The sequence below is a fragment of the Agelaius phoeniceus genome, chromosome 2, assembly GCF_051311805.1.
Source record: "Agelaius phoeniceus isolate bAgePho1 chromosome 2, bAgePho1.hap1, whole genome shotgun sequence".
Lineage (NCBI taxonomy): Eukaryota > Metazoa > Chordata > Aves > Passeriformes > Icteridae > Agelaius > Agelaius phoeniceus.
In genome coordinates this window covers 3,654,607-3,676,649 of record NC_135266.1, presented here as the reverse complement: position 1 = coordinate 3,676,649, position 22,043 = coordinate 3,654,607, and the positions used below count along the sequence as shown (strand labels likewise).

General features: G+C 39.5%; 1 protein-coding gene across 2 annotated transcripts in view; it reads left to right on the top strand.

Annotated features, from left to right (window-relative positions):
- Positions 1-22,043, top strand: part of BRWD1 (bromodomain and WD repeat domain containing 1) — a 48,622-nt gene that overhangs the window by 2,025 nt on the left and 24,554 nt on the right. For both annotated transcript variants that reach the window (XM_054653692.2, XM_054653709.2), the window contains 19 exons: positions 1,750-1,900; positions 2,859-2,957; positions 3,147-3,307; positions 3,518-3,739; positions 5,092-5,192; positions 5,766-5,836; positions 6,896-6,996; positions 7,606-7,646; positions 9,298-9,396; positions 10,708-10,858; positions 11,309-11,443; positions 12,318-12,446; positions 13,610-13,835; positions 14,142-14,327; positions 15,667-15,850; positions 17,784-17,874; positions 18,808-18,948; positions 20,384-20,469; positions 21,430-21,625. In XM_054653692.2, coding sequence (XP_054509667.2) covers positions 1,750-1,900; positions 2,859-2,957; positions 3,147-3,307; positions 3,518-3,739; positions 5,092-5,192; positions 5,766-5,836; positions 6,896-6,996; positions 7,606-7,646; positions 9,298-9,396; positions 10,708-10,858; positions 11,309-11,443; positions 12,318-12,446; positions 13,610-13,835; positions 14,142-14,327; positions 15,667-15,850; positions 17,784-17,874; positions 18,808-18,948; positions 20,384-20,469; positions 21,430-21,625 — 2,571 coding nt within the window. The remainder of the gene's footprint in view (positions 1-1,749; positions 1,901-2,858; positions 2,958-3,146; positions 3,308-3,517; positions 3,740-5,091; positions 5,193-5,765; positions 5,837-6,895; positions 6,997-7,605; positions 7,647-9,297; positions 9,397-10,707; positions 10,859-11,308; positions 11,444-12,317; positions 12,447-13,609; positions 13,836-14,141; positions 14,328-15,666; positions 15,851-17,783; positions 17,875-18,807; positions 18,949-20,383; positions 20,470-21,429; positions 21,626-22,043) is intronic.

Here is a 22,043-nt window from a genome sequence, read left to right as displayed (position 1 = left end):
AACATCTAAATTCATCTTCTCAGAGTTTTAGTTTCTGTTTTTTGAGGGGCTCTGGGAACCTCTTGTCCCCCTGGTCTCACTCTGAATTTGCAGGGACCACAGACAAATCAGTCATGTGGTGTAATTATTTCTATTCCACTTTGCTCAGCATGGCATTGCAAATCTTTAAAATAAACTGTTCCTTCCAAAATCTCAGCAAAACTACTTGAAAAAGAAAGGGATTGCAAGGTTTTGTGTGCAAGGGCTGCATTTAGAAAATCTATTAGAAAATATCCTTCTTGCTGATGGCATGCAAACAAAAAGGGTTTGAGTGTTTGGCAGAAAGCAGGCTGGCCTTTCTGTCCTGGCTCTGGTGGCTGGTACTGCTCTGTACCAATTCCAGAGTCAAAATTGATAAGGAAATTCTGTCAAACTGCATTTTGTACTCTTTGGGCCACCAGAAAAGTTTCTTATAATCAACCTTAAGCATCTGATGGGCAGATTTGCCTGTGGGGTAATGGGAACTATTTTAGTGATGTTATCTCCTCCCACCCTGCCAGCAACACAACCTGTGCCCCACAAGCTTTACACCTGGATTTTATTATTAAAAACAAGTGCAAGGCTGTGACTTAAACTGTACTTTCTGAATGCTCTGTGTGCATTTGGGCAACTTTCTGGCAGTGTGTGGTATTTTATTTTTATTTTAATTCCCACTGTTGTGTGAGCAGAGCAGCCCTGTTGGGACACTTTGCTCATCCCAGCTCAGCCCTTCAAGGGAGCAGCATCAGCAGCACCAGCTCGTTCTGCCTGTGTTCTCAGGCACCTGGGCAGGAGGCCACATTCCTGAGCTGGTGTGGCCTCTCCTGCCTGCATTGCCTGGGAATTCTGGGGCTGCTGCTGGGGCTGACTGGTTTCTTCATGGCCAGGTCACACTGCAGGAAGTGTGGGGCTGTCAATCCCAGCTGCTTCACACCTCCCCAACGCTTGAATTTATGATTCTGATGGTTTCTCTACTCAAAGCTGTTTAAACTCTTCCTTTGTGTCTTTGACTTCTGCATTATTGTGGTTGTCTCAATAAGAATAAGGATTTTTTAGATTGAACTCCCAGAAAGAAAAGGGAAAAAATCATCAAAACCAGCACACATCTGTTCTTGTCTGAGACATCTGAGTGTGTGTGGGGGTGTGTTTTTTTTTTAGGTTGCTTGATGCAGATAGTGTGGGATCATTCCTGAATGTAGGGAGGAATGGTTTGATCCTTTGGTTTAAGGAAGTAGGGCAGGCTTAGGTTTTGTGGTACTGGTTCTTCAAGGAAACTGTTTCCAGAGAGATTGTACTCAAACCTGCTGGTTTGCAGTTCACTGAACAACTACCAGGAGTAGCTGCATAAATTCTTGGGCTTGATTGCAACCACATTCTGCATGATCTTCAGTTCTGAGGGTTTGTATTTAATTTCTTATTTTTAGTAGAAATCACAGGGTGAATTGGGGAAGGACACTCAGTGTAGGGTGCCACAGGGGTGATTCCTGCAAGCTTCAAGTAATAAAATACTGATGTGCAGGAGTCACTTTACTCCAGTTATTTTTATTACAGCTCTCCCTTGCTTGCAGAGTACCCACTGAATTTACTAGATCAGAGCTTAACAGAATTGATTTTTCTCTGTAAGTTGAACTTTTAAAAAAAATTATCAAATACACCTGTGCATATTGATGCTTTTAGATCCATCTGTTCTGGGTGTACCAACCTAATTTTTAAACCTTGAATTTCTGTCAGGTGCTGTCCAACAAACACGTGGCTCCAGATCATTTATTACAAATTTGCAAACGTATTGGCCCTATCCTGGATAAGGAGATCCCACCCAGCATCTCCAGAGTCAATTCCTTACTTGGGGCAGGCAGACAGTCCTTGCTACGGACAGCAAAAGGTAGGATCTGTTCTCTGTTTGAAATGGGGCTGATTCTTTGGCATTGGACAGATTTAGGATTTGGGGAAGAGTGGGAGAAAGGCACAACTGACACTTTGGAAGTGAAATCCCAGAAAATCCCAGAATGGTTTGGGTTGGAAGGGACCTTAAATCTCATCCCAATCTCCTCCTGCCATGGCAGGGACACCTCCCACTGTCCCAGGCTGCTCCAGCCCCAGTGTCCAACCTGGCCTTGGGCACTGCCAGGGATCCAGGGGCAGCCCCAGCTGCTCTGGGAATTCCATCCCCACCCTCCCAGGGAAAAAATTTTTCCTAACATCCCATCTAAACTTGTCCTACTTCCCCCTTGTCCTTTCACTCCAAGCCTTTGTGAAAAATTCCTCTCCAGCTTTCTTGTAAATCCCCTTTAGTTACTGAAGGGTTCTTGAGATCATCTTATGAAATAACTTCATATTACTAACTACTCATTACATTCCTGTATAAATATTCAGGAAAACATTAAAAATCAGTTGGAATTTTAGTTTTGTGCCATGTGAACTACAGGGGTACCATCATTTAGGAGTAATTTCAAAGTTTGGTAATTTCAAAGTTTGGTAATACGAAATAACTCCATATTATTGACTACTCATTACATTCCTGTATAAATATTCAGGAAAATGTTAAAAATCACTTGGAATTTTAGTTTTGTGTCATGTGAACTACAGGGGTACCATGATTTAAGAGTAATTTCAAAGTTTGGTGGTTGGTTGTGTTGGTTTTTCTCCTTCTGTTACTATTAAATGTATTTTTCTCTTTAACTTTTTGTTGTTTATGGAAGGTTTTGGGGCAGTTGGTGCCTGGTTTTTTAGTGGGTTCAGTCCTGTGTCTGAGAGCAGTCTAGATGGGCTCTTTGCTGTGTTTTGGAGCTTTCTTGGCATTTTTAGAAAGTATTTCTGCTAACCTTCAGCTGTTTTTGCAGATTGCAGGAACACTGTTTGGAAGGGCTCTGCATTTGCTGCTCTGCATCGAGGCAGACCCCCTGAAATGCCTGTGAACTATGGCACCCCCCCAAACCTTGGTAAGCTCCTCTCACCTCTCCCCACTGCTGCTGAGCACACCTAAAATACACAGAGAAAATTGCAGATACCACAAAACCTGACTTGATGCAATCTGACAGTAATTTCTGGTGGCTTTTTAATATGAATGCTAATTGAATAAAGCCAAGTATTAGAACAGACATGTTTGATGTGATTGCTCTGTGTTCCAGTGGAGGTGCATCGAGCAAAGCAATTGACTGGATATGCCAAGTTCAGCACCTCATTCCCAGGGACTATGTACCAGCATGTCAAGATGCACAGGAGGATCCTTGGCCATCTCTCTTCTGTGTATTGTGTTGCATTTGACAGGACTGGACACAGAATATTTACTGTAAGTTGATGAGATAAATCCAATATCTGAATATAGTTTTAGATGATGCAAGGAAAAGAGCTTGGAAATGGGTGTTGTGCTGGAACTTCTGGAGATATAGCTCAATACTGGGAAAATGCAGCTCCCTCACTCTGCTGAAGTGGAACAATTTGCTGTAATTAAGGGTCAGAAGCATGTCAGAAGTTGTCCTTCATGCATATTTCTCTCTAGGGCTCAGATGACTGTCTGGTGAAGATCTGGTCCACCCACAATGGCAGATTATTTGCCACCTTACGAGGACATTCAGCAGAGATCTCTGACATGGCTGTGAACTATGAGAACACCATGATTGCAGCTGGCAGCTGTGACAAGATGATCAGAGTCTGGTGTCTGAGGACTTGTGCACCAGTTGCTGTCCTCCATGGGCACACAGGGTCCATTACCTCACTGCAGGTATGGGGTTTTGAAGTGCTCCTGAATATTAAAAACTGAAATTATTTCTCTGTGGCTGCCTATGGGAGTGGTGAAATCTGAATGTGTAAATATTCATGTCAAAACAAAGTCAAATCACAGGATAAACCTGCTTAAAAACAAGTAAATTCCTTGTCTCTCTGAAATTTCTAAGTATTTAACTAGATAGATAATGACAGGAACTTTTTCACTTCAAGATCACTGTGTACAATACTTGGGTTGTTGGAACAAAAGGGAATTTCTGGGAATTATCCTGTCCTCCTGTTGTTTCTTACTGGAGACATGATTTGCTCTTCTGTGTGAATGTTTTCTGATCCTGTATATTATTCCTACAACTTTTGAGGTGTGGGTATTTGTTTTAATCTCCAAAATAGGAGTTATTTCAGAAGGACAAAGATGTCCTGTGTATTTAAGTTTGAAGGTAGTTTGATACATGATGTGCTCTTGCTGGTCCTTTGGATTCAGTCTGGTTTGAAATTCCTTAATTGACACAGAAATTAGCAGCTCATTATCCAGGTTTGGGTGTTTTCCAGTGAGACCAACAGCTTGTCTTGAGGGCTGAAGAGTGGCTTGTGGAGCTCAGTACAAATAATTTTGAATTTTTTCTCAAAAATGCTGCCTCAGAGGGTAGTCTTCATACCTGTACTTTCTGTGGCATTCACTGCATTTTTTAGTTTGGTTTTTTAATGTCTAAATACTTGTGGTACTTCTTTTATTGCAGTGTGTGGATTTTTTAATTTAAGATTTCTTAACAATACCATAATTGCACTATGTACAATTTATATGACTTTCCAATGCTAGTAATTGGTGAACAGTTTAAACAAGTTGTGTCTGTAAAGTTTTCTGCTCTGTGCATAGCAATAAATCCATGTCTTGAAGAACTATTTTTGAGGAATTTCCATAAAATTCCTGTAAAATTACATATAATGCTAAGCTACACATTCAAACTATCTCACATCTCATGCTCTGCTTAATTATTTTTAAACTACACCTGTCTATTCCAACTTCCCTTTTTTCAGTCTGCTGTGCTCATTATTTTATTCATTGACAGGATTTTCAGTGAATGATTGTGGTCAGTGAAAACATCAAACCCAAACCACTGAAGGAATTGGGGTTTTTTTAACACAGTAATTGAAACACAGACCACAAACTTACCTTAAATTATGGGAGGTATTCTTTGTAAACACTAAAAGTTACTTACCAACAGCTGCTCCAGCAGCCTGAGGTGAAAAATCCAAAATAAATCAAGATTTTACATTCACTTTTTTTGAGAGGCTGATGAACAATTGTTAAATCTCTGTTTGTGTGTGTGATTTTTGCTTCCCTCCCTGCAGTTCAGTCCCATGGTGAAAGGCTCCCTGAGGTACATGGTCTCCACTGGGGCAGATGGAACTGTTTGCTTTTGGCAGTGGGATACAGATTCCATGAAATTCAAGTATGTGAATGGTTTGCTGCTTAACCTTTATGCCATGCTGGGCTTGAGTAGAGTAAATCAGGTGGTTTTTACTCCACTGGGTCTTTGGGGTTATAGAAATGCTGTGCAGATCATGCATTCAGTAGTTATTTTAAAGCACCATCACCAACTGTATCCTTTACAAATCAGTGTTCTTCCATTAACTTGGGAGATTAGTTGGGAAATCCATTAATTTCTTTCTTCACTAAAAGTACAAATGTAGGACAGCAGGACTGGCTGGCAATGTAAATATGTTGGAAAATATAATAAAAGTTGGTGGTGCTGTTGGTTTTCCAACAATCCTGGAGGTTTAGGATGTTTCTTACAGAACTTGCATGCAGGATAGTCTGAAATGTTCAATATGTGATTACTCTGTGCTTGTATCCAAAAGATAATTATAATTACTACCAAGAAGAGCTCAGTGTGTGTCTGCTCTTGTGCCACATCATGGTATAAAATGATCCCTGTTTAAAGAAACATCCCTTTATCTTTGAGATGTTGCTAAAAGCCAAGTTTTGGGTGGTGTGACCTATTTCAAAATCTTCTCTTTTTAAGCACCAAGCCAGTGAAGTTCACAGAGAAGCCCAGGCCAGGGGTTCAGATGCTTTGTTCTTCCTTCAGTGTGGGTAAGTCAGGTGCAGCTCAGCCTTGTGATTTCTTCTTTCCTCTCTTGTAACACTTGATTGTGACAGCTTTAAAGTGGACAAACCCTGCAGCTGGGAGTAAATAATTGCACAGATGTGCACTGTTAGCTGTGCCATAATTAATTAAATCATGGGGCTTCCCTTAGCTGACAGTGAAAAACTGTTGAAGACATTGGTGATTGCACAGAGGTAAAAGCCACCTCATGTCTGGGGTTTTTTTCTATCCATCTTTAGTGGAGTTTTTATTTTTGTTGAATTCCCTTATGCAACGTCAAAGGTTGGCAAAATGACATCCCATAGTCACCAGCAGTGCAGTGGGTCCTGCCAGCAGCAGCTCCTGAGCCAGTACCAGGGATGAAGATCCCATCAAGATCTTCCTCTCTTAAGGATGCAGAGATGGATCTTCAGTGTGCTTCCCTCCTGCCTTGCAGTTTCCTTTCACTCAGTTCATGTGAATTTCAGAATCAAAAGCAAATCCAAGTGTAGCTTGTTAACATTGTCAGGAGAGAGCCCTGGCTTGTGTTGGGAGGGTGGGTTTGACATTTTGCTTGGTTGGTTTTTGGGGTTTTTTGACAGCACTTAGAGGCAGAGCTTGGAATTTCTGCCCCCTCAGCTAAATACTGGTGTGCTTACACTGTGTGCTTCACTTGCCTGGTTTACTCACATTTCAGCCTGATTTTGATGCAGTTCACTGGCACAGACTACAATGAGAGTCATCTACAGAATTCTGATTATCCAGAGCCATATTCCCCACCATTGAAGGCTTCTCTGTGCAGTTTAATGTTAAAAGTTCCACTATTGCTCTAAAGATATATTTAAAAACCTTTGTAACACCAATTTATTTTTACTATGGCTGAGAGAACATTTTCTGGGGCAAGAAAGGGATTTCCTTCCACATATGTGTGTCAGTGGAAGAGCATAAAAATGTGCCATTCTCCAAACAGTTGTGGGGTTTTTTTATTTAAACCAGGTCTCTGAGAAATGGTGGTGACCTGTTTTCATTTCTTCCACAGCAGGTTAATTATTGCTTGATTTTTACAGGTGGGATGTTTTTAGCAACTGGCAGCACTGACCACGTCATCAGGATGTATTTTTTTGGCTCTGAAACACCTGAGAAAATAGCAGAATTGGAAAGTCATGCTGTAAGTAATTAGTTAATTAATCATTTGAGGCAATACTGAAATCACAAGATGATTTTATGAGTGGGTTTTTAGCAATGCTCTTAATTAATTTTGTTTGCATTAATGTTTCCTCTCCTACAAAATCTGACTTTATTTTTGTTGCATTGATAAGGCTTGATCAGTTCTGATTTTTTTTTTTATGTAGGGGAGACTTTTCCACTCTGAGACAAAGTGTGGGATCTGCTTTTCTGTAGTTTTTATTGTGATAAAAGTGAATTATTATTTATTTTTTTAAGAAAAGTGTAAGTAGGAGATGGAACAACATATTCCTCACCAATGTAGTTGACTTATGGTACTGGAAATATATCTAAATATGATTCAGTTGTCATTCAGGGTAGTTAATCTGTTAATCATGTTTAATTCAGGCAGTTTCTAAAAGATGCATTTTAGATACATTAATGGTTAGTGAATTCTGGACAGTGTTTGGACTTGATTTGCCATGCAGTTAAAACTCTTAAAAATAACATTTTATTTTTTCATTATTTCAGATTTACTAAATTCAAAATTATCAAAAAATATATTTCCTGTTTAAAAAACAAAATTTCTAACAAACTCTACTTTTTCTTACAGGACAAAGTTGACAGCATTCAGTTTTCTAATGGTGGGGACAGGTATGTTGAAAAATGCTGAAATATGGCCAAAAAATATATAATTTTGGAATTAAGAATCTGTTACTGGATGTTCCAAGTAAAGAAAAATCTCCTTATTCAGAAGGGAAATTTTGGACTGATGCAGGAGCATGATTAAGCTTCAGCTGTTGCAGCTTTCTGTTGATCTGTGTTAGGTGATCCTTCCCTGGCTGGGGTTTTATTTACCTGGAGGAATTTTACCAGTTTTTCATGTTCCCTATATGTTTGTGGCCTCATAAATCTCCTTTTCCTCCTCCTTTCCTTTCAATTTCATTGAGGATTCTATAGGAAATAGGAAAAATGCAGTGAAAATGGTCAAAAATAAATTAGAACCTTTTCATCTGATTTCTTCCTTTTCTTTCAATTTCACTGAGTTTTGTATAGGAAATAGGAAATAAGCAGTGAAAATGGTCAAAAATAAATTAGAACCTTTTCATCTGATTTCCTCCTTTCCTTTCAATTTCATTGAGGATTGTATAGGAAATAGGAAAAATGCAGTGAAAATGGTCAAAAATAAATTAGAACCTTTTCATCTGATTTCCTCCTTTCAGTTTCACTGAGTTTTGTATAGGAAATAGGAAAAAAGCAGTGAAAATGGTCAAAAATAAATTAGAACCTGTTCATCTGATTTCCTCCTTTCCTTTCAATTTCATTGAGGATTGTATAGGAAATAGGAAAAATGCAGTGAAAATGGTCAAAAATAAATTAGAACCTTTTCATCTGATTTCCTCCTTTCCTTTCAATTTCATTGAGGATTGTATAGGAAATAGGAAAAATGCAGTGAAAATGGTCCAAAATAAATTTTAACCTTTTCATCTGATTTCCTCCTTTCCTTTCAATTGCATTGAGGATTCTATAGGAAATAGGAAAAATGCAGTGAAAATGGTCAAAAATAAATTAGAACCTTTTCATCTGATTTCCTCCCTTCCTTTCAATTTCACTGAGTTTTGTATAGGAAATAGGAAAAATGCAGTGAAAATGGTCAAAAACAAATTAGAACCTTTTCATCTGATTTCCTCCTTTCCTTTCAATTTCATTGAGGATTGTATAGGAAATAGGAAAAATGCAGTGAAAATGGTCAAAAATAAATTAGAACCTTTTCATCTGATTTCCTCCTTTCCTTTCAATTTCATTGAGGATTGTATAGGAAATAGGAAAAAGGCAGTGAAAATGGTCAAAAATAAATTAGAACCTTTTCATCTGATTTCCTCCTTTCAGTTTCACTGAGTTTTGTATAGGAAATAGGAAAAATGCAGTGAAAATGGTCAAAAATAAATTAGAACCTTTTCATCTGATATTGTCTCTACTTCAGTGTCTGAAACTCTGCAATAAAAATACACTGAAATCCTGAAGTGAGGAGGAGTTGAGGATGAATTTGTGAATTGAGTTCAACTTTGGAAGTTGTTTCTCTGTTCTTCATATTTTGACAACTTTATTCAGTTCTCCAGTTCAGAAAAACTCTTTCCTGCTTTTCTGGAAAGAACGGGAAGAATTCTCTTGAACACAAAATTGCAGATTTCACTTCTATCAATCTTGCAGTGCAAAATCTCTGTTGTGGTGGTGTCTAACTCTGTGTATCCTGTGAAGCAGATGTTTTGGAGGATAAATGAATGAGTTTTTAACCCTTGTTCAGGTTCATTAGTGGCAGCAGAGATGGGACAGCTCGGATCTGGCGTTTCGAGCAGGCAGAGTGGAGGAGCATTTTGTTGGATATGTCTGATCGACTGCTGGGGTAGGTCAAGTGTTCACTTCATGCTTTCCTTTGTGTAAGTTCAGGAGGATTGAAAAACTCCATTACTCAAATGTGAGAGTGAGAGCAGAATTCTGGTCAAGTTCTGTGGTCTTGGGAGGGGTGAGTTGAGTGTTCTGGTGATGTAATAATTGCTGAGTTTCAGTGCTTTCATAAATTTCTAAGTGTTCAGAAAGCTCTCAGATGTACTCTGTACCAAGTTAGTTTTATTGCCTCTTTTCAGGGAAAGAAGTGAACAGAAAGAATCTAACTTCTCTCTCTGGGTTTTAGTCTGACACCTGGTGTGTCAAGGGAGAAATATTTTTAGATTAGTAGAAATAAAGTAGGTGGTGACCTATTTGCAGGAGAGGTCATGACATGGAATAGGTGGCTTTCCTCAAGGACTGATCTTGCTGACTGCTCCCATTTTCTGCTTTTAAAAAAGTGAATTAATGAAATGCTGGTGGCACCCAGTCTGAATAATGTTATTACAGATAAAAATCAGATTATTGTATGGTGTTGGGTAAACCTGAAGGGGGAATGATTTACAGGAGTACAGAAGCTCAGTAACCTTCCACAGGCACTGAACAGAAATTCATTTGTAGGTGATTAAATGAGATTTTGATTAAATCATTTGTAGGTGATAAAATAAAAAGCCACACCTTGGGTACCCATTTGATTGGAGGGTGATTTCAGGCTTTTCCTGTGATGACAAAGACCATGAAAGAAACCTGATTTTACAAAGGAGGAGTTATTAATAGTTGAGATTTGACTGTGGCTTTGTAAGTGGAATAAAGATAATCCCATGTGAAGGTGTTTCAAGGAAAACTTATTCCTTGGATTGACTGGAAAAAGGCTGAGGGGCAGTGTTACAGTATCCTATAAATGTGTTTTAGGGAGAGAATAAGGAAATAGATTGAGGTTAAAATAAAATGTTATCTTTACTGTCTTTCTGTTGGGACTCATCAAAAAATGCTTAGCTAATGTAGAGGTTGGCTTGGGAATCAGTTAGTTGGAAAAGCTGGCTGTAAAATGTCCACAGTTTTGCAGGATTTATGTTAGGACTCTCATTGTAGAGGAGCCAAGAGTCCATGAAAAAGGAAAGCCTTTTTGCCTTGCATCTCAAATGGGAAAGAGATTATCAAGTCCTTTAAAATTTAAAAATCCACATTTTAAGCATTTTGTGGACAAAAATTTCAACCCACATTTAATTCTTCACTTCCTTTCTGTTGTCTGATGATTGTATTTTGCTATAGAAATGGGCTAATTAAAATACAAACTACATCTCTGACCTGTTTGACTTTTTTCAAATAGTGACACTTGTGCAGAAGAGGACAAATTCATGAAGCCTAAAGTAACCATGATAGCTTGGAACCAAAATGACAACTATGTTGTTACAGCTGTGAATAATCACCTGCTCAAAGTTTGGAATTCCAGCACAGGGCAGTTGCTCCATGACTTGGTGGTATGGGATTTTCCTTGCTTTTGGAAGATTTTCCTGGAATTGCAGTGACCTGTGCATGCTGAATTTATAATTAGAGCTGATTAGTCTTGAAAGCTCTGTATGGATGGTACAGCAAGTGGGGTGTTCTTTGAAATTCTTTTAACCAAAATTTGCTGCTTCCTCCAGATTTGGACTTTCCCTGTCAATAAAAGAGCAAATAAATGTGGAATAAATAAAATTCTTGTGCAGTAACTCACCCATTGAATAATTCACCATCCTTTGGCAAAAACTTCATATTTCTACAGCTCTTGCTAGAATCTAGAAAATTTTTCCCTTTGGAATGTTGAAATCTTTGTGGCTGCCTGGGGTTGAATTTTGCAGAGAGGACAGCACAGGCTTTGGGCTCTGTTGTGAATACCCTGCTGCTGTGGGTTTCCCTGTTTCCCTGAGATGTGCAGTTTTCCATTGCAGGGCCATGCAGATGAGGTGTTTGTCTTGGAGACCCATCCCTTTGATTGCAGGATAATGCTGTCTGCAGGCCATGATGGCAACATCTTCATCTGGGACATCACCAAAGGCACCAAAACAAAGCATTATTTTAACATGGTGAGAGCCTCTTTAAACACCATTTATTCACAGCAGTGTGGTCACTACCAGCTGAAGGAACTGCCATTAACATTCACACCTTTAGGGGGAAAAAAACCCCAAGCAGACAGGAAAACCTTAACCAGCAAAATTTATTAATTGATTTTATTTCCTTAGAGCTTTTTACCTTAGAGTTTCCTGCTTATTGCAGATTTTACACTCTTTTTTACTGAAGATTGTTGTGCACTTCATTCATATGAATTGTTTTCCTCAACTGAGGTGCCATCTAAAAGGCTCTGTTTCAGGCCATTGTTTCAAGACATTTGTATTTTCCACAGGCTTAAAAATGATAATCTTAATATCCATTGGCATTGAGGGCTCCATTTGACAGTTCATCATTAACACTTTAAATTAGGTTATTTTCTCTGAGACTTAGGTTCTGATCTAATATTCCTATAAATTTTTCATCCTTTTTCCCTGCTCAGTCAACAGCAAATAGCATTTTGGTTTTTTATTTTTAAGTTCTTAAAATAAAGAACAACTTCTTTCTTTTATTCTTAAGTTCTTTTTCTTGTCCAGAAAGTTGTTTACCAAAACCAGTCTATATTAGCTCCAGTTTATTTCAAGCAGTGTGCTGACAGCTAAAAAGCCTCAGAAAAACATGTTTATTTCTTTATTTTATTCTCTGAACAGTAACTTTTCATACCTTCTAGTGCATATTTTAGAATTGGTTCAGGACTTAAATTCAAGGGGAAAAAACTTACTGAAGTAACAAAATTATTTGGGCCTTAATTGGAGGTGGTTTGGGAAATGCATGGAGTAATTAATTTTTGATGCTTATGGTTTACTCTGAGAAAATGGTCCAATAATCTTGATTTTTTTTTTCTTAACCCAGATTGAAGGCCAGGGACATGGAGCTGTTTTTGACTGTAAATTTTCACCTGATGGGCAGCATTTTGCATGCACAGATTCTCATGGGCATCTGCTGATATTTGGCTTTGGCTGTAGCAGGCCTTATGAAAAGGTGAGTTGAGCTTTTTATCAGATCTCTGTATGGAGTTTCTAACTAAAATAACATTATTACATTAATTAATTTAAAAGTTTATATGTAAAAATAATTTGTGTGGTTAGAAGATCTAAATGTAATGGATTCCTTGATGTCTGTAAATTGTCTTGCTTATATGACCCTGGCAGAGCAGAAAAAACCCAAAGTCTCAACATTCCCATGGGAGTAGCTCCCAGGAATGTTCCTGGAATACATTTTCATCTTGGAGACAGCCAATTCACCTTCATTGTTCAACCTCAAAAATGCTGCTGTTTCTAATTTCTGCTGGTTTATCCTGCAGTTCTTTAGGCCTTTCCTCACTCAAGCCCAAATTTACTGTGGTTGATTAAATTAAGCAAAAGTAAATTATTGATCCAACAATTTAACCTATCCTAAATTTTTGAATTTATCAACCTGCTTCCTTTTTGTTTTGATAAATACACATTTCTTCTTTTCTTTACTTACCCTCCATTTTTTTTGGATTGCAATGCTGGTTCCATGTGTGTCATTTTAAAGAATTATTTTTTTCCTTGCTCTGCATTCTCAGCTGAACTTGAATCTTGTTCCCTTCATCTTTGCCATCGCTGCTGGAAGCAAACATTCTGACTGTGCTCTAATAGTTATGTAACCATTTTCCTTCCCCCTCATGGACTTCCAGTTGTAGAAAAAAACTTCAGGTGGATATAAATTAAGAAAACTTGAATTTCAGCTGCTGTGGAGCTTTAGCCAAAGATTTCCTTGCAAGGAAACTTTGGGGCCACTCACGAGTTGGGCTTGGTGACTCTTGTGGGTCCATTCCTACTCTGAGTGACTCTAATAATTGTAGGGGAAAAATGCAGAATGAGAGAGAAATATTTTTAAGTGTAAAAGGGTACTTTTGCATCAAGTTACTTCAGCTTTTTGTTTTCTGAAAGAATTTTGTTGCCTGCAAAAGTTTTGAAAAAAAAAAAAAAGTTTTGAAAGCTGCACTACTGCAAAACCCATCCAGGTTAACTCAAGTTACCCATAAATCTTCTTTCTAACTGGGAACTTGACCTTTCTTCTACCTTTAAGTAGATTTTAGGCACTTTAGTGCCTGTTCTTTGTTCTTTAGCATATTCTTTTTTCCTAATTGCTACCATAAAAATCAAATTTCCTTTTAGATCCCTGATCAGATGTTCTTCCACACTGACTACCGGCCGCTGATCCGAGACTCCAACAACTACGTGCTGGATGAGCAGACCCAGCAGGCCCCTCACCTCATGCCCCCTCCCTTCCTAGTGGATGTGGATGGAAACCCTCATCCCACAAAATATCAAAGATTGGTGCCAGGAAGAGAGAATTGTGCAGATGAACATTTGATTCCTCAGCTGGGATATGTAGCAACAAGTAAGAATGTCACTAAAGCTCCACATTCAGAAGGTTATTCACTAGCTCCTAAGGGGGCATCAGCAATTTAAAAATACCTTTTTTTTTTTCACTTGATATTTTGTATTTATGTTCACTAGAGATGCTGGAAGGTCCTACAGGAAATACAATTTAAGCAAAAAAAAATCAGTTTTTCAAATGGACTTGCAGATCTTTTCTGTGGGCAGTGATGTTCACAAACCATTTGATTGTACATTGCATACATGTCTTACTTGGAATAAAGAATTGGAATAAGTTGATTGATTTGATGTGTTTTACACTTGCAAGGTGATGGAGAAGTTGTTGAGCAGGTGATTGGCCAGCAGACAGTTGACCAGGATGAGCCAGGCTTGGAGCCCAGCATTCTGGATGGGATGATCAGACAGCTGCAGCTGGAACAGGATCAGAGAACTGGAGCTGATCAAGAATCTGCTCCAAGTGGCCCCCAAAACGGGGAGGGAACACCCAGGAGAGGTTAGAACTGCTGATAATTCTTCAATAATTGTTCTGTCTCTGTTTTTATTGTGCTGTGTGAAATACTGAAACAGGTTTTAACTTCAGTATAATTCTGGGGACTGAGATTCCTTTAACATTGTGATACCTGGTTATTTTTACTCACTAAAACACTGCTGCTTCTGTGATTTAATTACAAAGCCTTTCACTTTAAAAGATCATTAATAACATGCAAAATGTATACAACAGAATTTTTTGCAAATGTTTGCCAATATAAGTTATTTTTGCATTCCTTACTTTTTGCAAAGTAAGTATTGTACCATTATTCAAACTGGTTTCCCCTGTCCCTTCTTTACACATTTAAACAAGATACTTTCCTAACCTTGTATTTGGAGTTCTAATTATGTAATTATATAATATAGATGAAAAAAAATTTTTTTACATAATTATACATTTAATTACATGCACTCAGCTCTAGGAAAAATGCTTTTTAGAGCCTCACTGGCCTCAGAGCTGTCTGACATAGTTCAGAAGAGCCCTTTTGTCACACCACAATTCCTTCCACTGGGAAGTGTTTGGGAAACCATGGGAGTGTGGCACTCAGTGCTCTGGTCTGGTTGACAAGGTGATCACTGGTTAAATGCTGGATCTTGGAGGTCTTTTTCAGCCTAAATGACTCTGATTCTGTGAAAACAGTAGCAGAAATAACCATTTTAAAAGTAATTTTTGTATTCTCTGTGTTTTCTACAAGACACATAATCCTCCAAAACTGATGCCTTGTGCAGGCTGCCCCAGAGCAGAGGCTGGGCAGAGCTAAAGAATAAAGCAGGGATTTATTCAAAGGCCTCCATGGATGCACCTTGGGCAGCACCAGAGCCCAGCCAGGGCTGCACCCAAGATGAACCAAAATGGCCCCAAAATGCACGGCCGGGCACGGGCTCTGTCCCTGGGATCAGTTCTGCTCCATTTGCATCTTGCAGTTCATTGTCCCATCCCAGCTTTAGCCCCTGCAGTCCCACCCTGCTTGTTTTTCTCTCTCCAGCCCACGGGGTTTGTGCTCTGGGGCTGAGATTTGGGTCATTTGTCCTTGTGCCCAGCTGGAGCAGGAATTGTTTTGTCTCCCTGCCCTGTGCACAGAGCTCACCATCCCATAATATGAAGCCCAGCCCCACACACTAAAGCAGCACAGAACCTGAAAAATAGAAAAGCTCAAACCTGAGGCATCACTGAAGTCTCCAAATCACATACTTAGAGATAAAAATACATCCATTATTCTTTTTAAATTTTTTTTTAATCTTTTAACAAGAATCTTCCAGTTCCCTTCAGCATGACAAAAACCATTTTGATTTGTGTGTTTCAGCTTTCAGAAGGCCGAGTTTGGACATCCAGTCCCCGCCCAACATCGGGCTGCGGCGCAGCGGGCAGGTGGAGGGCGTGCGGCAGATGCACCAGAACGCCCCCCGCAGCCAGATGGCCACCGAGAGGGACCTGCAGGCCTGGAGGCGCAGGGTGGTGGTGCCTGACATCCCCCCCAGCTTGCTCAGGTCTGTCTGCAGCCTGCAGCTGATGCCTGCAGAGGCTGCCCAGAGCAGAGGCCAGGCAGAGTGCAAGAGCCTGCAAGTGCAAGAGCCTCACAGAGGCTATGTCCACCATGAAAATTTTGGGCAGATATAACTTTGGTCTATTGACATATCAGAGGTGAATTGTGTAATTCAAGCTTCAGGTAATGAAGTCATATCCCCCTAGTTTGCTTCTCCCCCCCAGTTCATTTTTATTTATACTTTTGTTCAACCCCCAACTGCTCTTGAGCAGTGCAAGAGCCTGGCAGAGGCTGCATCCACGATGGATCATGGTCACACGTTTTTTGGGCAGATCTAAGTTTGGCTTATTTGCATATCAGAGGTTAATGGTCCAGTTACAGCTTCAAGTAATGAAGTCATATCCTCCTAGTTTGCTTTTCCCCCCAATTCACTTTTGTTTGTGCCAACTGCTCCTCGGCAGTGCAAGAGCCTGGCAGAGGCTATGTCCACCATGGACCATGGTCATGAAGTTTTTGGGCAGATCTAACTTTGGTCTGTTTGCATATCAGAGGTGAATTCTCTAATTAAACCTTCAGGTAATGAAGTTATATCCCTCTGGTTTGCTTCTTCCCCCCAGTTCACTTTTGTTTATACTTTTGTTCAACCCCCCAACTGCTCTTGAGCAGTGCAAGAGCCTGGGAGAGGCTTTGTTCATGACTGACAATGGTCACACGTTTTTTGGGCAGATAAAAGTTTGGTCTATTTGCATATCAGAGGTTAATTGTCCAGCTTCATTACAGCTTCAGGTAATGAAGTCATATTCCCCTGGTTTGCTTTCCCCCCCAATTCACTTTTGTTTATACTATTGTTCAACCCCCAACTGCCCTTGGGCAGTGCAAGAGCCTGGCAGAGGCTGCATCCACAATGGATGATGGCCACAAGGTTTTTGGGCAGATGTAACTTTGATCTATTTGCATATCAGAGGTTAATTGTCCAATTACAGTTTCCAGTAATGAAGCCATATCCCCCTAGTTTGTTTCTCCCCCAAATTCACTTTTGTTTATACTTTTCAGGGCCTGAGGCAGCTGGTGTGACCTTGGTTTCCAGGCCCAGAAGGATTGTTTAGTCTGATCAAAATGTGAAGAGAACTAACTAGCATTCTATATAGAGTTCAGAGTTGTGCCCTGATCCAGTACAGAATCTGAAAAATATAAAAGCTACAACTTAAGGCAGCACTAGGGACAGCACAGCAGCTTGCTTGGTCTAAATTAAGGGCTGTTACACCAAAGATGGAATGGATGCTGTTGGAATAGTTCAATGTTGTGGGCAGATACACTAAAAACTCATCATTGTAAGGTCCATTCAATGAGAAGAAAAGGAAGTTGTCCAGTTGAATGATTCTCCCCTATTTCAATATTCTAAGTTATCTCCAGGCCAGCTAGGTCACCTAGATTCTTGCTTCCTCCAAAATAAAAGGTGGAATTCATTTCCATGAAGGAGTTGGGTGAGATTGTGCTCTCTGTGAGACTTTTGGAGGTGATGAGTTACAACCCCTTGAAATGCTAAACCAGTTGCTTTCAGAAGTGTATCAGTATTGATCTGTGAAAAGGAGAATTAGTAGCTAAACATCTCTGTTTAAAGCTGCAGCCATAGGTGCTGCCACATCTCTGAGGGTTTTAAGAAGCATTCCCAGTGTTGGGAAGTAGAGTGATTGCAAATGGAAAACTGTGAACTAAAAATGAGGTTGAAAACATGGATTATATTTTGATGTTTGGAAGGAAGACTTTCTTAGCATCCATGGTTTTTACCTGGAAATGATAGGATGGTTTAGAGTTAACTGAGCAACAATAACATCTGAAATTAAAAATGGAATGGAATTGGGTGTGAGAGAGATCCCTGGAAGAGCCCAGCATTGTCAAAACGGGTGTAGAATTAGATTTTCATGTCTTTCTTGTAGGAAACAGGAAGAATATCGGATTGCAAAAGGGGAAGAAGAGAGAGATCTTTATGCAACAGAGAATAAGAAGTCATTTGAGTCACTGGAAAAGGTATGTGGCAGCTTCTGGAAAAGTGAGCATTCTGTGCCCAAGGACAAGTGGTGGTGTAGAAAATGAAAGCAGAGGATTCTGGTGTGGTCTTCCAAGGACTCTGATGATTCAGCTCCCAATTGTTGCAGGACAAGGCTTGATTTATTTTTATGGATACCTGGAATTCTTTTTGCTTTCAGTCTTGCCTGCTTCTCTGTGAAGTATTTGGGAGCAATTTTGAAAGGCAGGATGGCTTTCAGGCTGTTCTGGTTTGACTGCAGTTACACAGTTACTGCAAGTCCTGCTGAAGCACTGAGCATTCAAGGTGCTGTGCTTGAGGAATCACAGATTCTATTGCTGTTCCTTGTCATTTTCCTTTTGATGACAACGTTTTATGTGTGGGGAAACTTCTTCAGACTTCCCTCCTTTCACCTGTTTGGTGGGAGAGATTGGCAAGAAGGAAACATTGGTTATTGTGCTGTTTTTATAAGCCTGTTGCCTGATTTGCTGTGTCCTAGAGTACAAAACAATTTGACAGAAGAATTCTACTGCAGGATCCCCTTTACTGAGGGGAGCTGGGGTTTGAAACAAAATGATCTTTAAGGTCCCTTCCAGCCCAAAGCATTCTCTGTTCTTACAATTGCACATTGTAGGCAGTTATGTGTTGAGTCTGTAAATACATTTATCAAGTGATGTGATTGAAGCTGTCACAGTAGTTTATAAAGAAAAAGAACAATTTCTTAGAACAACTAAAACATCTTAAATTTGTAACAGCACATTTTAAGCTTTGGGCTTACCTGAAAGTTATTTCTTGTGAAAGGGAGTTTTAACTTCATCATGCTGTTTCCAATTTTTGCATTCAGCAGTGCTTTTAACTACCTTTTCCCCCTCATAAAAAATTGCCAGATAAATATTTTTATTTAACTCCTGTCCTTTCCCTCCTTTATAAATCAGAGTGACTCTGAGTCGTCATTAATCCAGTCGAAGCGTCGACTGCACAGACGGAAATATTCCAACTACAGAACACGGAAAAACATTGAGCAGCTGGAGTCTTCTGAGGAGGACAGGGACAACTGCTTTGGCTTGATAGAGCAGGTGAGTTCTCCTCTGAGTCTGGATTTTCATCTTGAGTTGCTCAATAAATGAAATTTCATGTAGATGTGCCTTTTGTCTGTATAAACAAGCAAACAAAAAGCCTCCAACCCTTCTTTTCCCAGGAGAAGTTATTTCTTTAAGCATCTTCATTGTTGGCACTTCCCAAACCTGTTGTGTTGCTTTAATAAAGACAATATTTCCTGTCAGTTTATAAATGGCTCAACTGGTTTTGCTGAGAATATTCTAAACCAAATCCACAGCCCATGTCAAAAATCTGATGGACAGTTGGTTGGCTTCTGGTGACATTTGGAGTTTAGATGTGGTTTTAATGTTTTTCTATGGAAATTTTTTGAAGGTTCTTGCAAATGTGATTTTTCCACAGGGTCTGTTCCTCTGACCTGAGGTGACCCAGGGCTTAGTGGGTAGCAGGAGCTTTTTGTTGTGTCTGATGTGTTATCAGACTGTAAATGGGTGATAGGACTGCCCTTGTCTTGCCTTGCCCACAAGGAAATAATTTTAAACTGGGAAAAGGTGAAGTGGAAGGGGCAGAGAAGCTCAGACTTGTTGGAGCTGTCACTTTGTTAAGGAAGAACAGTGAACAAAAGGGAGCATGTTCAGGAGATGAGGAAATCTTGCAAGTAAGATGAGGAATGGTGTTCTTGGAAATGGACTCGCCTTTTCTTGCCTCTTAATAAAGAATTTCACTGTATAAAAACAATAATTCCCTTAAATTGAATGTAAAGTTCAGTGAGTATTGCACTTTGATATTGTAGTGTATGAGCAGGTTTTAGTGAGAGGAGTCTCAGCTTTGTTACTCTGAAAATCAGTTTGACTATGACAGTGACAATCACAATAATTCAAACATTTGAGGCTACAATTGAAATCTCATCGGATTTTCTCCTATTTTTACTTTTTTTGCTTGGCAAAATACAACCTGACACATGAGCATTGCATCATACTGACTCAGTTATGAAAAACACATTTAAAACATGATATTAATGCAAATAGTTGATGAGCAACAATCAGGAAATTTGTAAAGTCATAATGCATTTTGGTGTATCTCTACTGTTTAATGTTGCATTTAAATACATGCATGAGTACTCTGATTAGTACTTGGTCAATCATTTAATACTAAAAGGAAAGGGTGAAAAAAACTCCTCAACTTGCATAACTCATGAAAAAAAATCATGCAGTGACAGAACATCCCCTTGTGTGTGGAGAGAAGATGTGATTGTTTTTCTTGATCTGTTCCTTTTGTAATGTACATTCTTCCCTGTCAGATTTTATTATGAGCTTTACATGGCCTGATTACTTTTATTTCCATCTTAACAACTTTTTACCCAACTTCTTTAAGTTTGATAATATGGACAACATGTTTTTAAGTTCCAGGCCTTTAAAACATGGATTTGGCTTAAGTTTGTATTTTGAAATTTAGGAAGCTGAAGAAAGTGAGGGTTCTGGTTCATCTGATGAAGAGGAAGAGTGGAGAAGTGACAAGAAAAGCAACAGTAATAGTTCTAGGTAAAGTGAAAAACACATCCCATAATGAGTTTTATATGAATGTTGACAAATTAAGAGTTATATGAAAGCTCTGTTGTGCTTCAGAGGTGATCATTTAATAATAATAATCATATAAGGTAGCATTCATATACCTCACTGACATTATATTGTTATTTACTGTTGCATTTCACCAAAATGTTTTTATTTTTTTAATGTAACTCTAAGTCTCTCTGGTGTTTTTGCTGTATGGTGTTTTGCAAAGAGGGATGAGAGTCTGGAATATTTCTACAGTATGTTTTGGTCTGGTTTTCTACAGAAAAAAAAAATATTCCAGATATTTTTCTGGAATATTTCTACAGTATTTTTTGGTCTGGAGGGATGAAAGATTTTGTTTGGGAAATTTTTTTTCCCAATTTCATTTGGGGAACTTTTTGGGTTTTTTTTCCTTGCTCTTAAAAATTGTTTTGAAAAATCTGAATTTTTAAAAGTTTCTCGTTTTATGTAGAACTGTTGTAGATAAGTTATAAATCACTTCCTTGTGGCTATTTTAGATACTCTTTTAGAATTCTTTAGTGCTAGAAATAAAATATGCTCAGAGAAAGTAATGGTACTCAGAGATCCACTCAGAGTGGATGTGTAGCTGAAATTTGGATAAGTGTAAAGAATTTAGGCAGTATTTGGTATGTATATTCCTTAGGGAGGACCCTTAATTAGTCCAGAATTCCATTGCACATATTTCTTGACTAAAATTACTGATTTTAGAATTCACCAGATTTTAGTTGCTTAAAGAAATGTGCTTTGAATCACTGGATTCTCCCCAAAATTCATGTGAAGCTTCAAGTAAAGGAACGGCTCCAAGTGGTCAAGGTGATTGTGAAGCTGCTTTCAGCAGCACCTGCTGTTGTTATTTTGCTGAGGGAGCTGGGTGGTGAGCAGCAGCGAGAGCTGGGCTGTGTCTGTGTTTGCCTGCCCTGTGCACAGCGACTCCTCGAGCCGATACTCGGACTGGATCGCGGACGCGGGCATCAACCTGCAGCCGCCGGTGCGCAGCTCGCGCAGGAACGCGCTGCGCTACTGCAGCACCTCCGAGGACGACGTGTCCGCCGAGAAATCCTCTCCTCCCAAGAGGAGAAGGAGGAAGAGGAGGAAAAAACCCAAGCCTAAAAAGCAGGAAGAGGTACGGTTTTCTTTTTGTTGAATAGCTGCTGGTAAAGTCCGGGCTAAGGAAGCCAAAAGGGTTTTTGTATAATATGCACAAATGTTTAATTCGGCCGTGTGGCGAGATGCTCAGGGCCAGGGCACACACACGTTCAGGGGCCAGGGGGCTGCCCTCATCTTGGGGCAGTACAAGGGTGAGGGCCAGTCAGGGAAACGGGAGGGACTGGCTCAGGAACACCTCAGTTCACACAGAGGAACAGGGGAAGGAGCCAGTGGAGTCTAACTTAGGAGATGCCCCCAGGGCTGTCAGGGCCTCCAGCTTGTCAGAGTGACCCCAAGAAAAGTTGGAAAGTCTCTTTTCCCAGCCTGGCAGTTGAAGAAGGAGTCAGAGCTCTTCAGTTCTCTCTCTCAAGGTTGTTTATTGTTCCTTATCTATA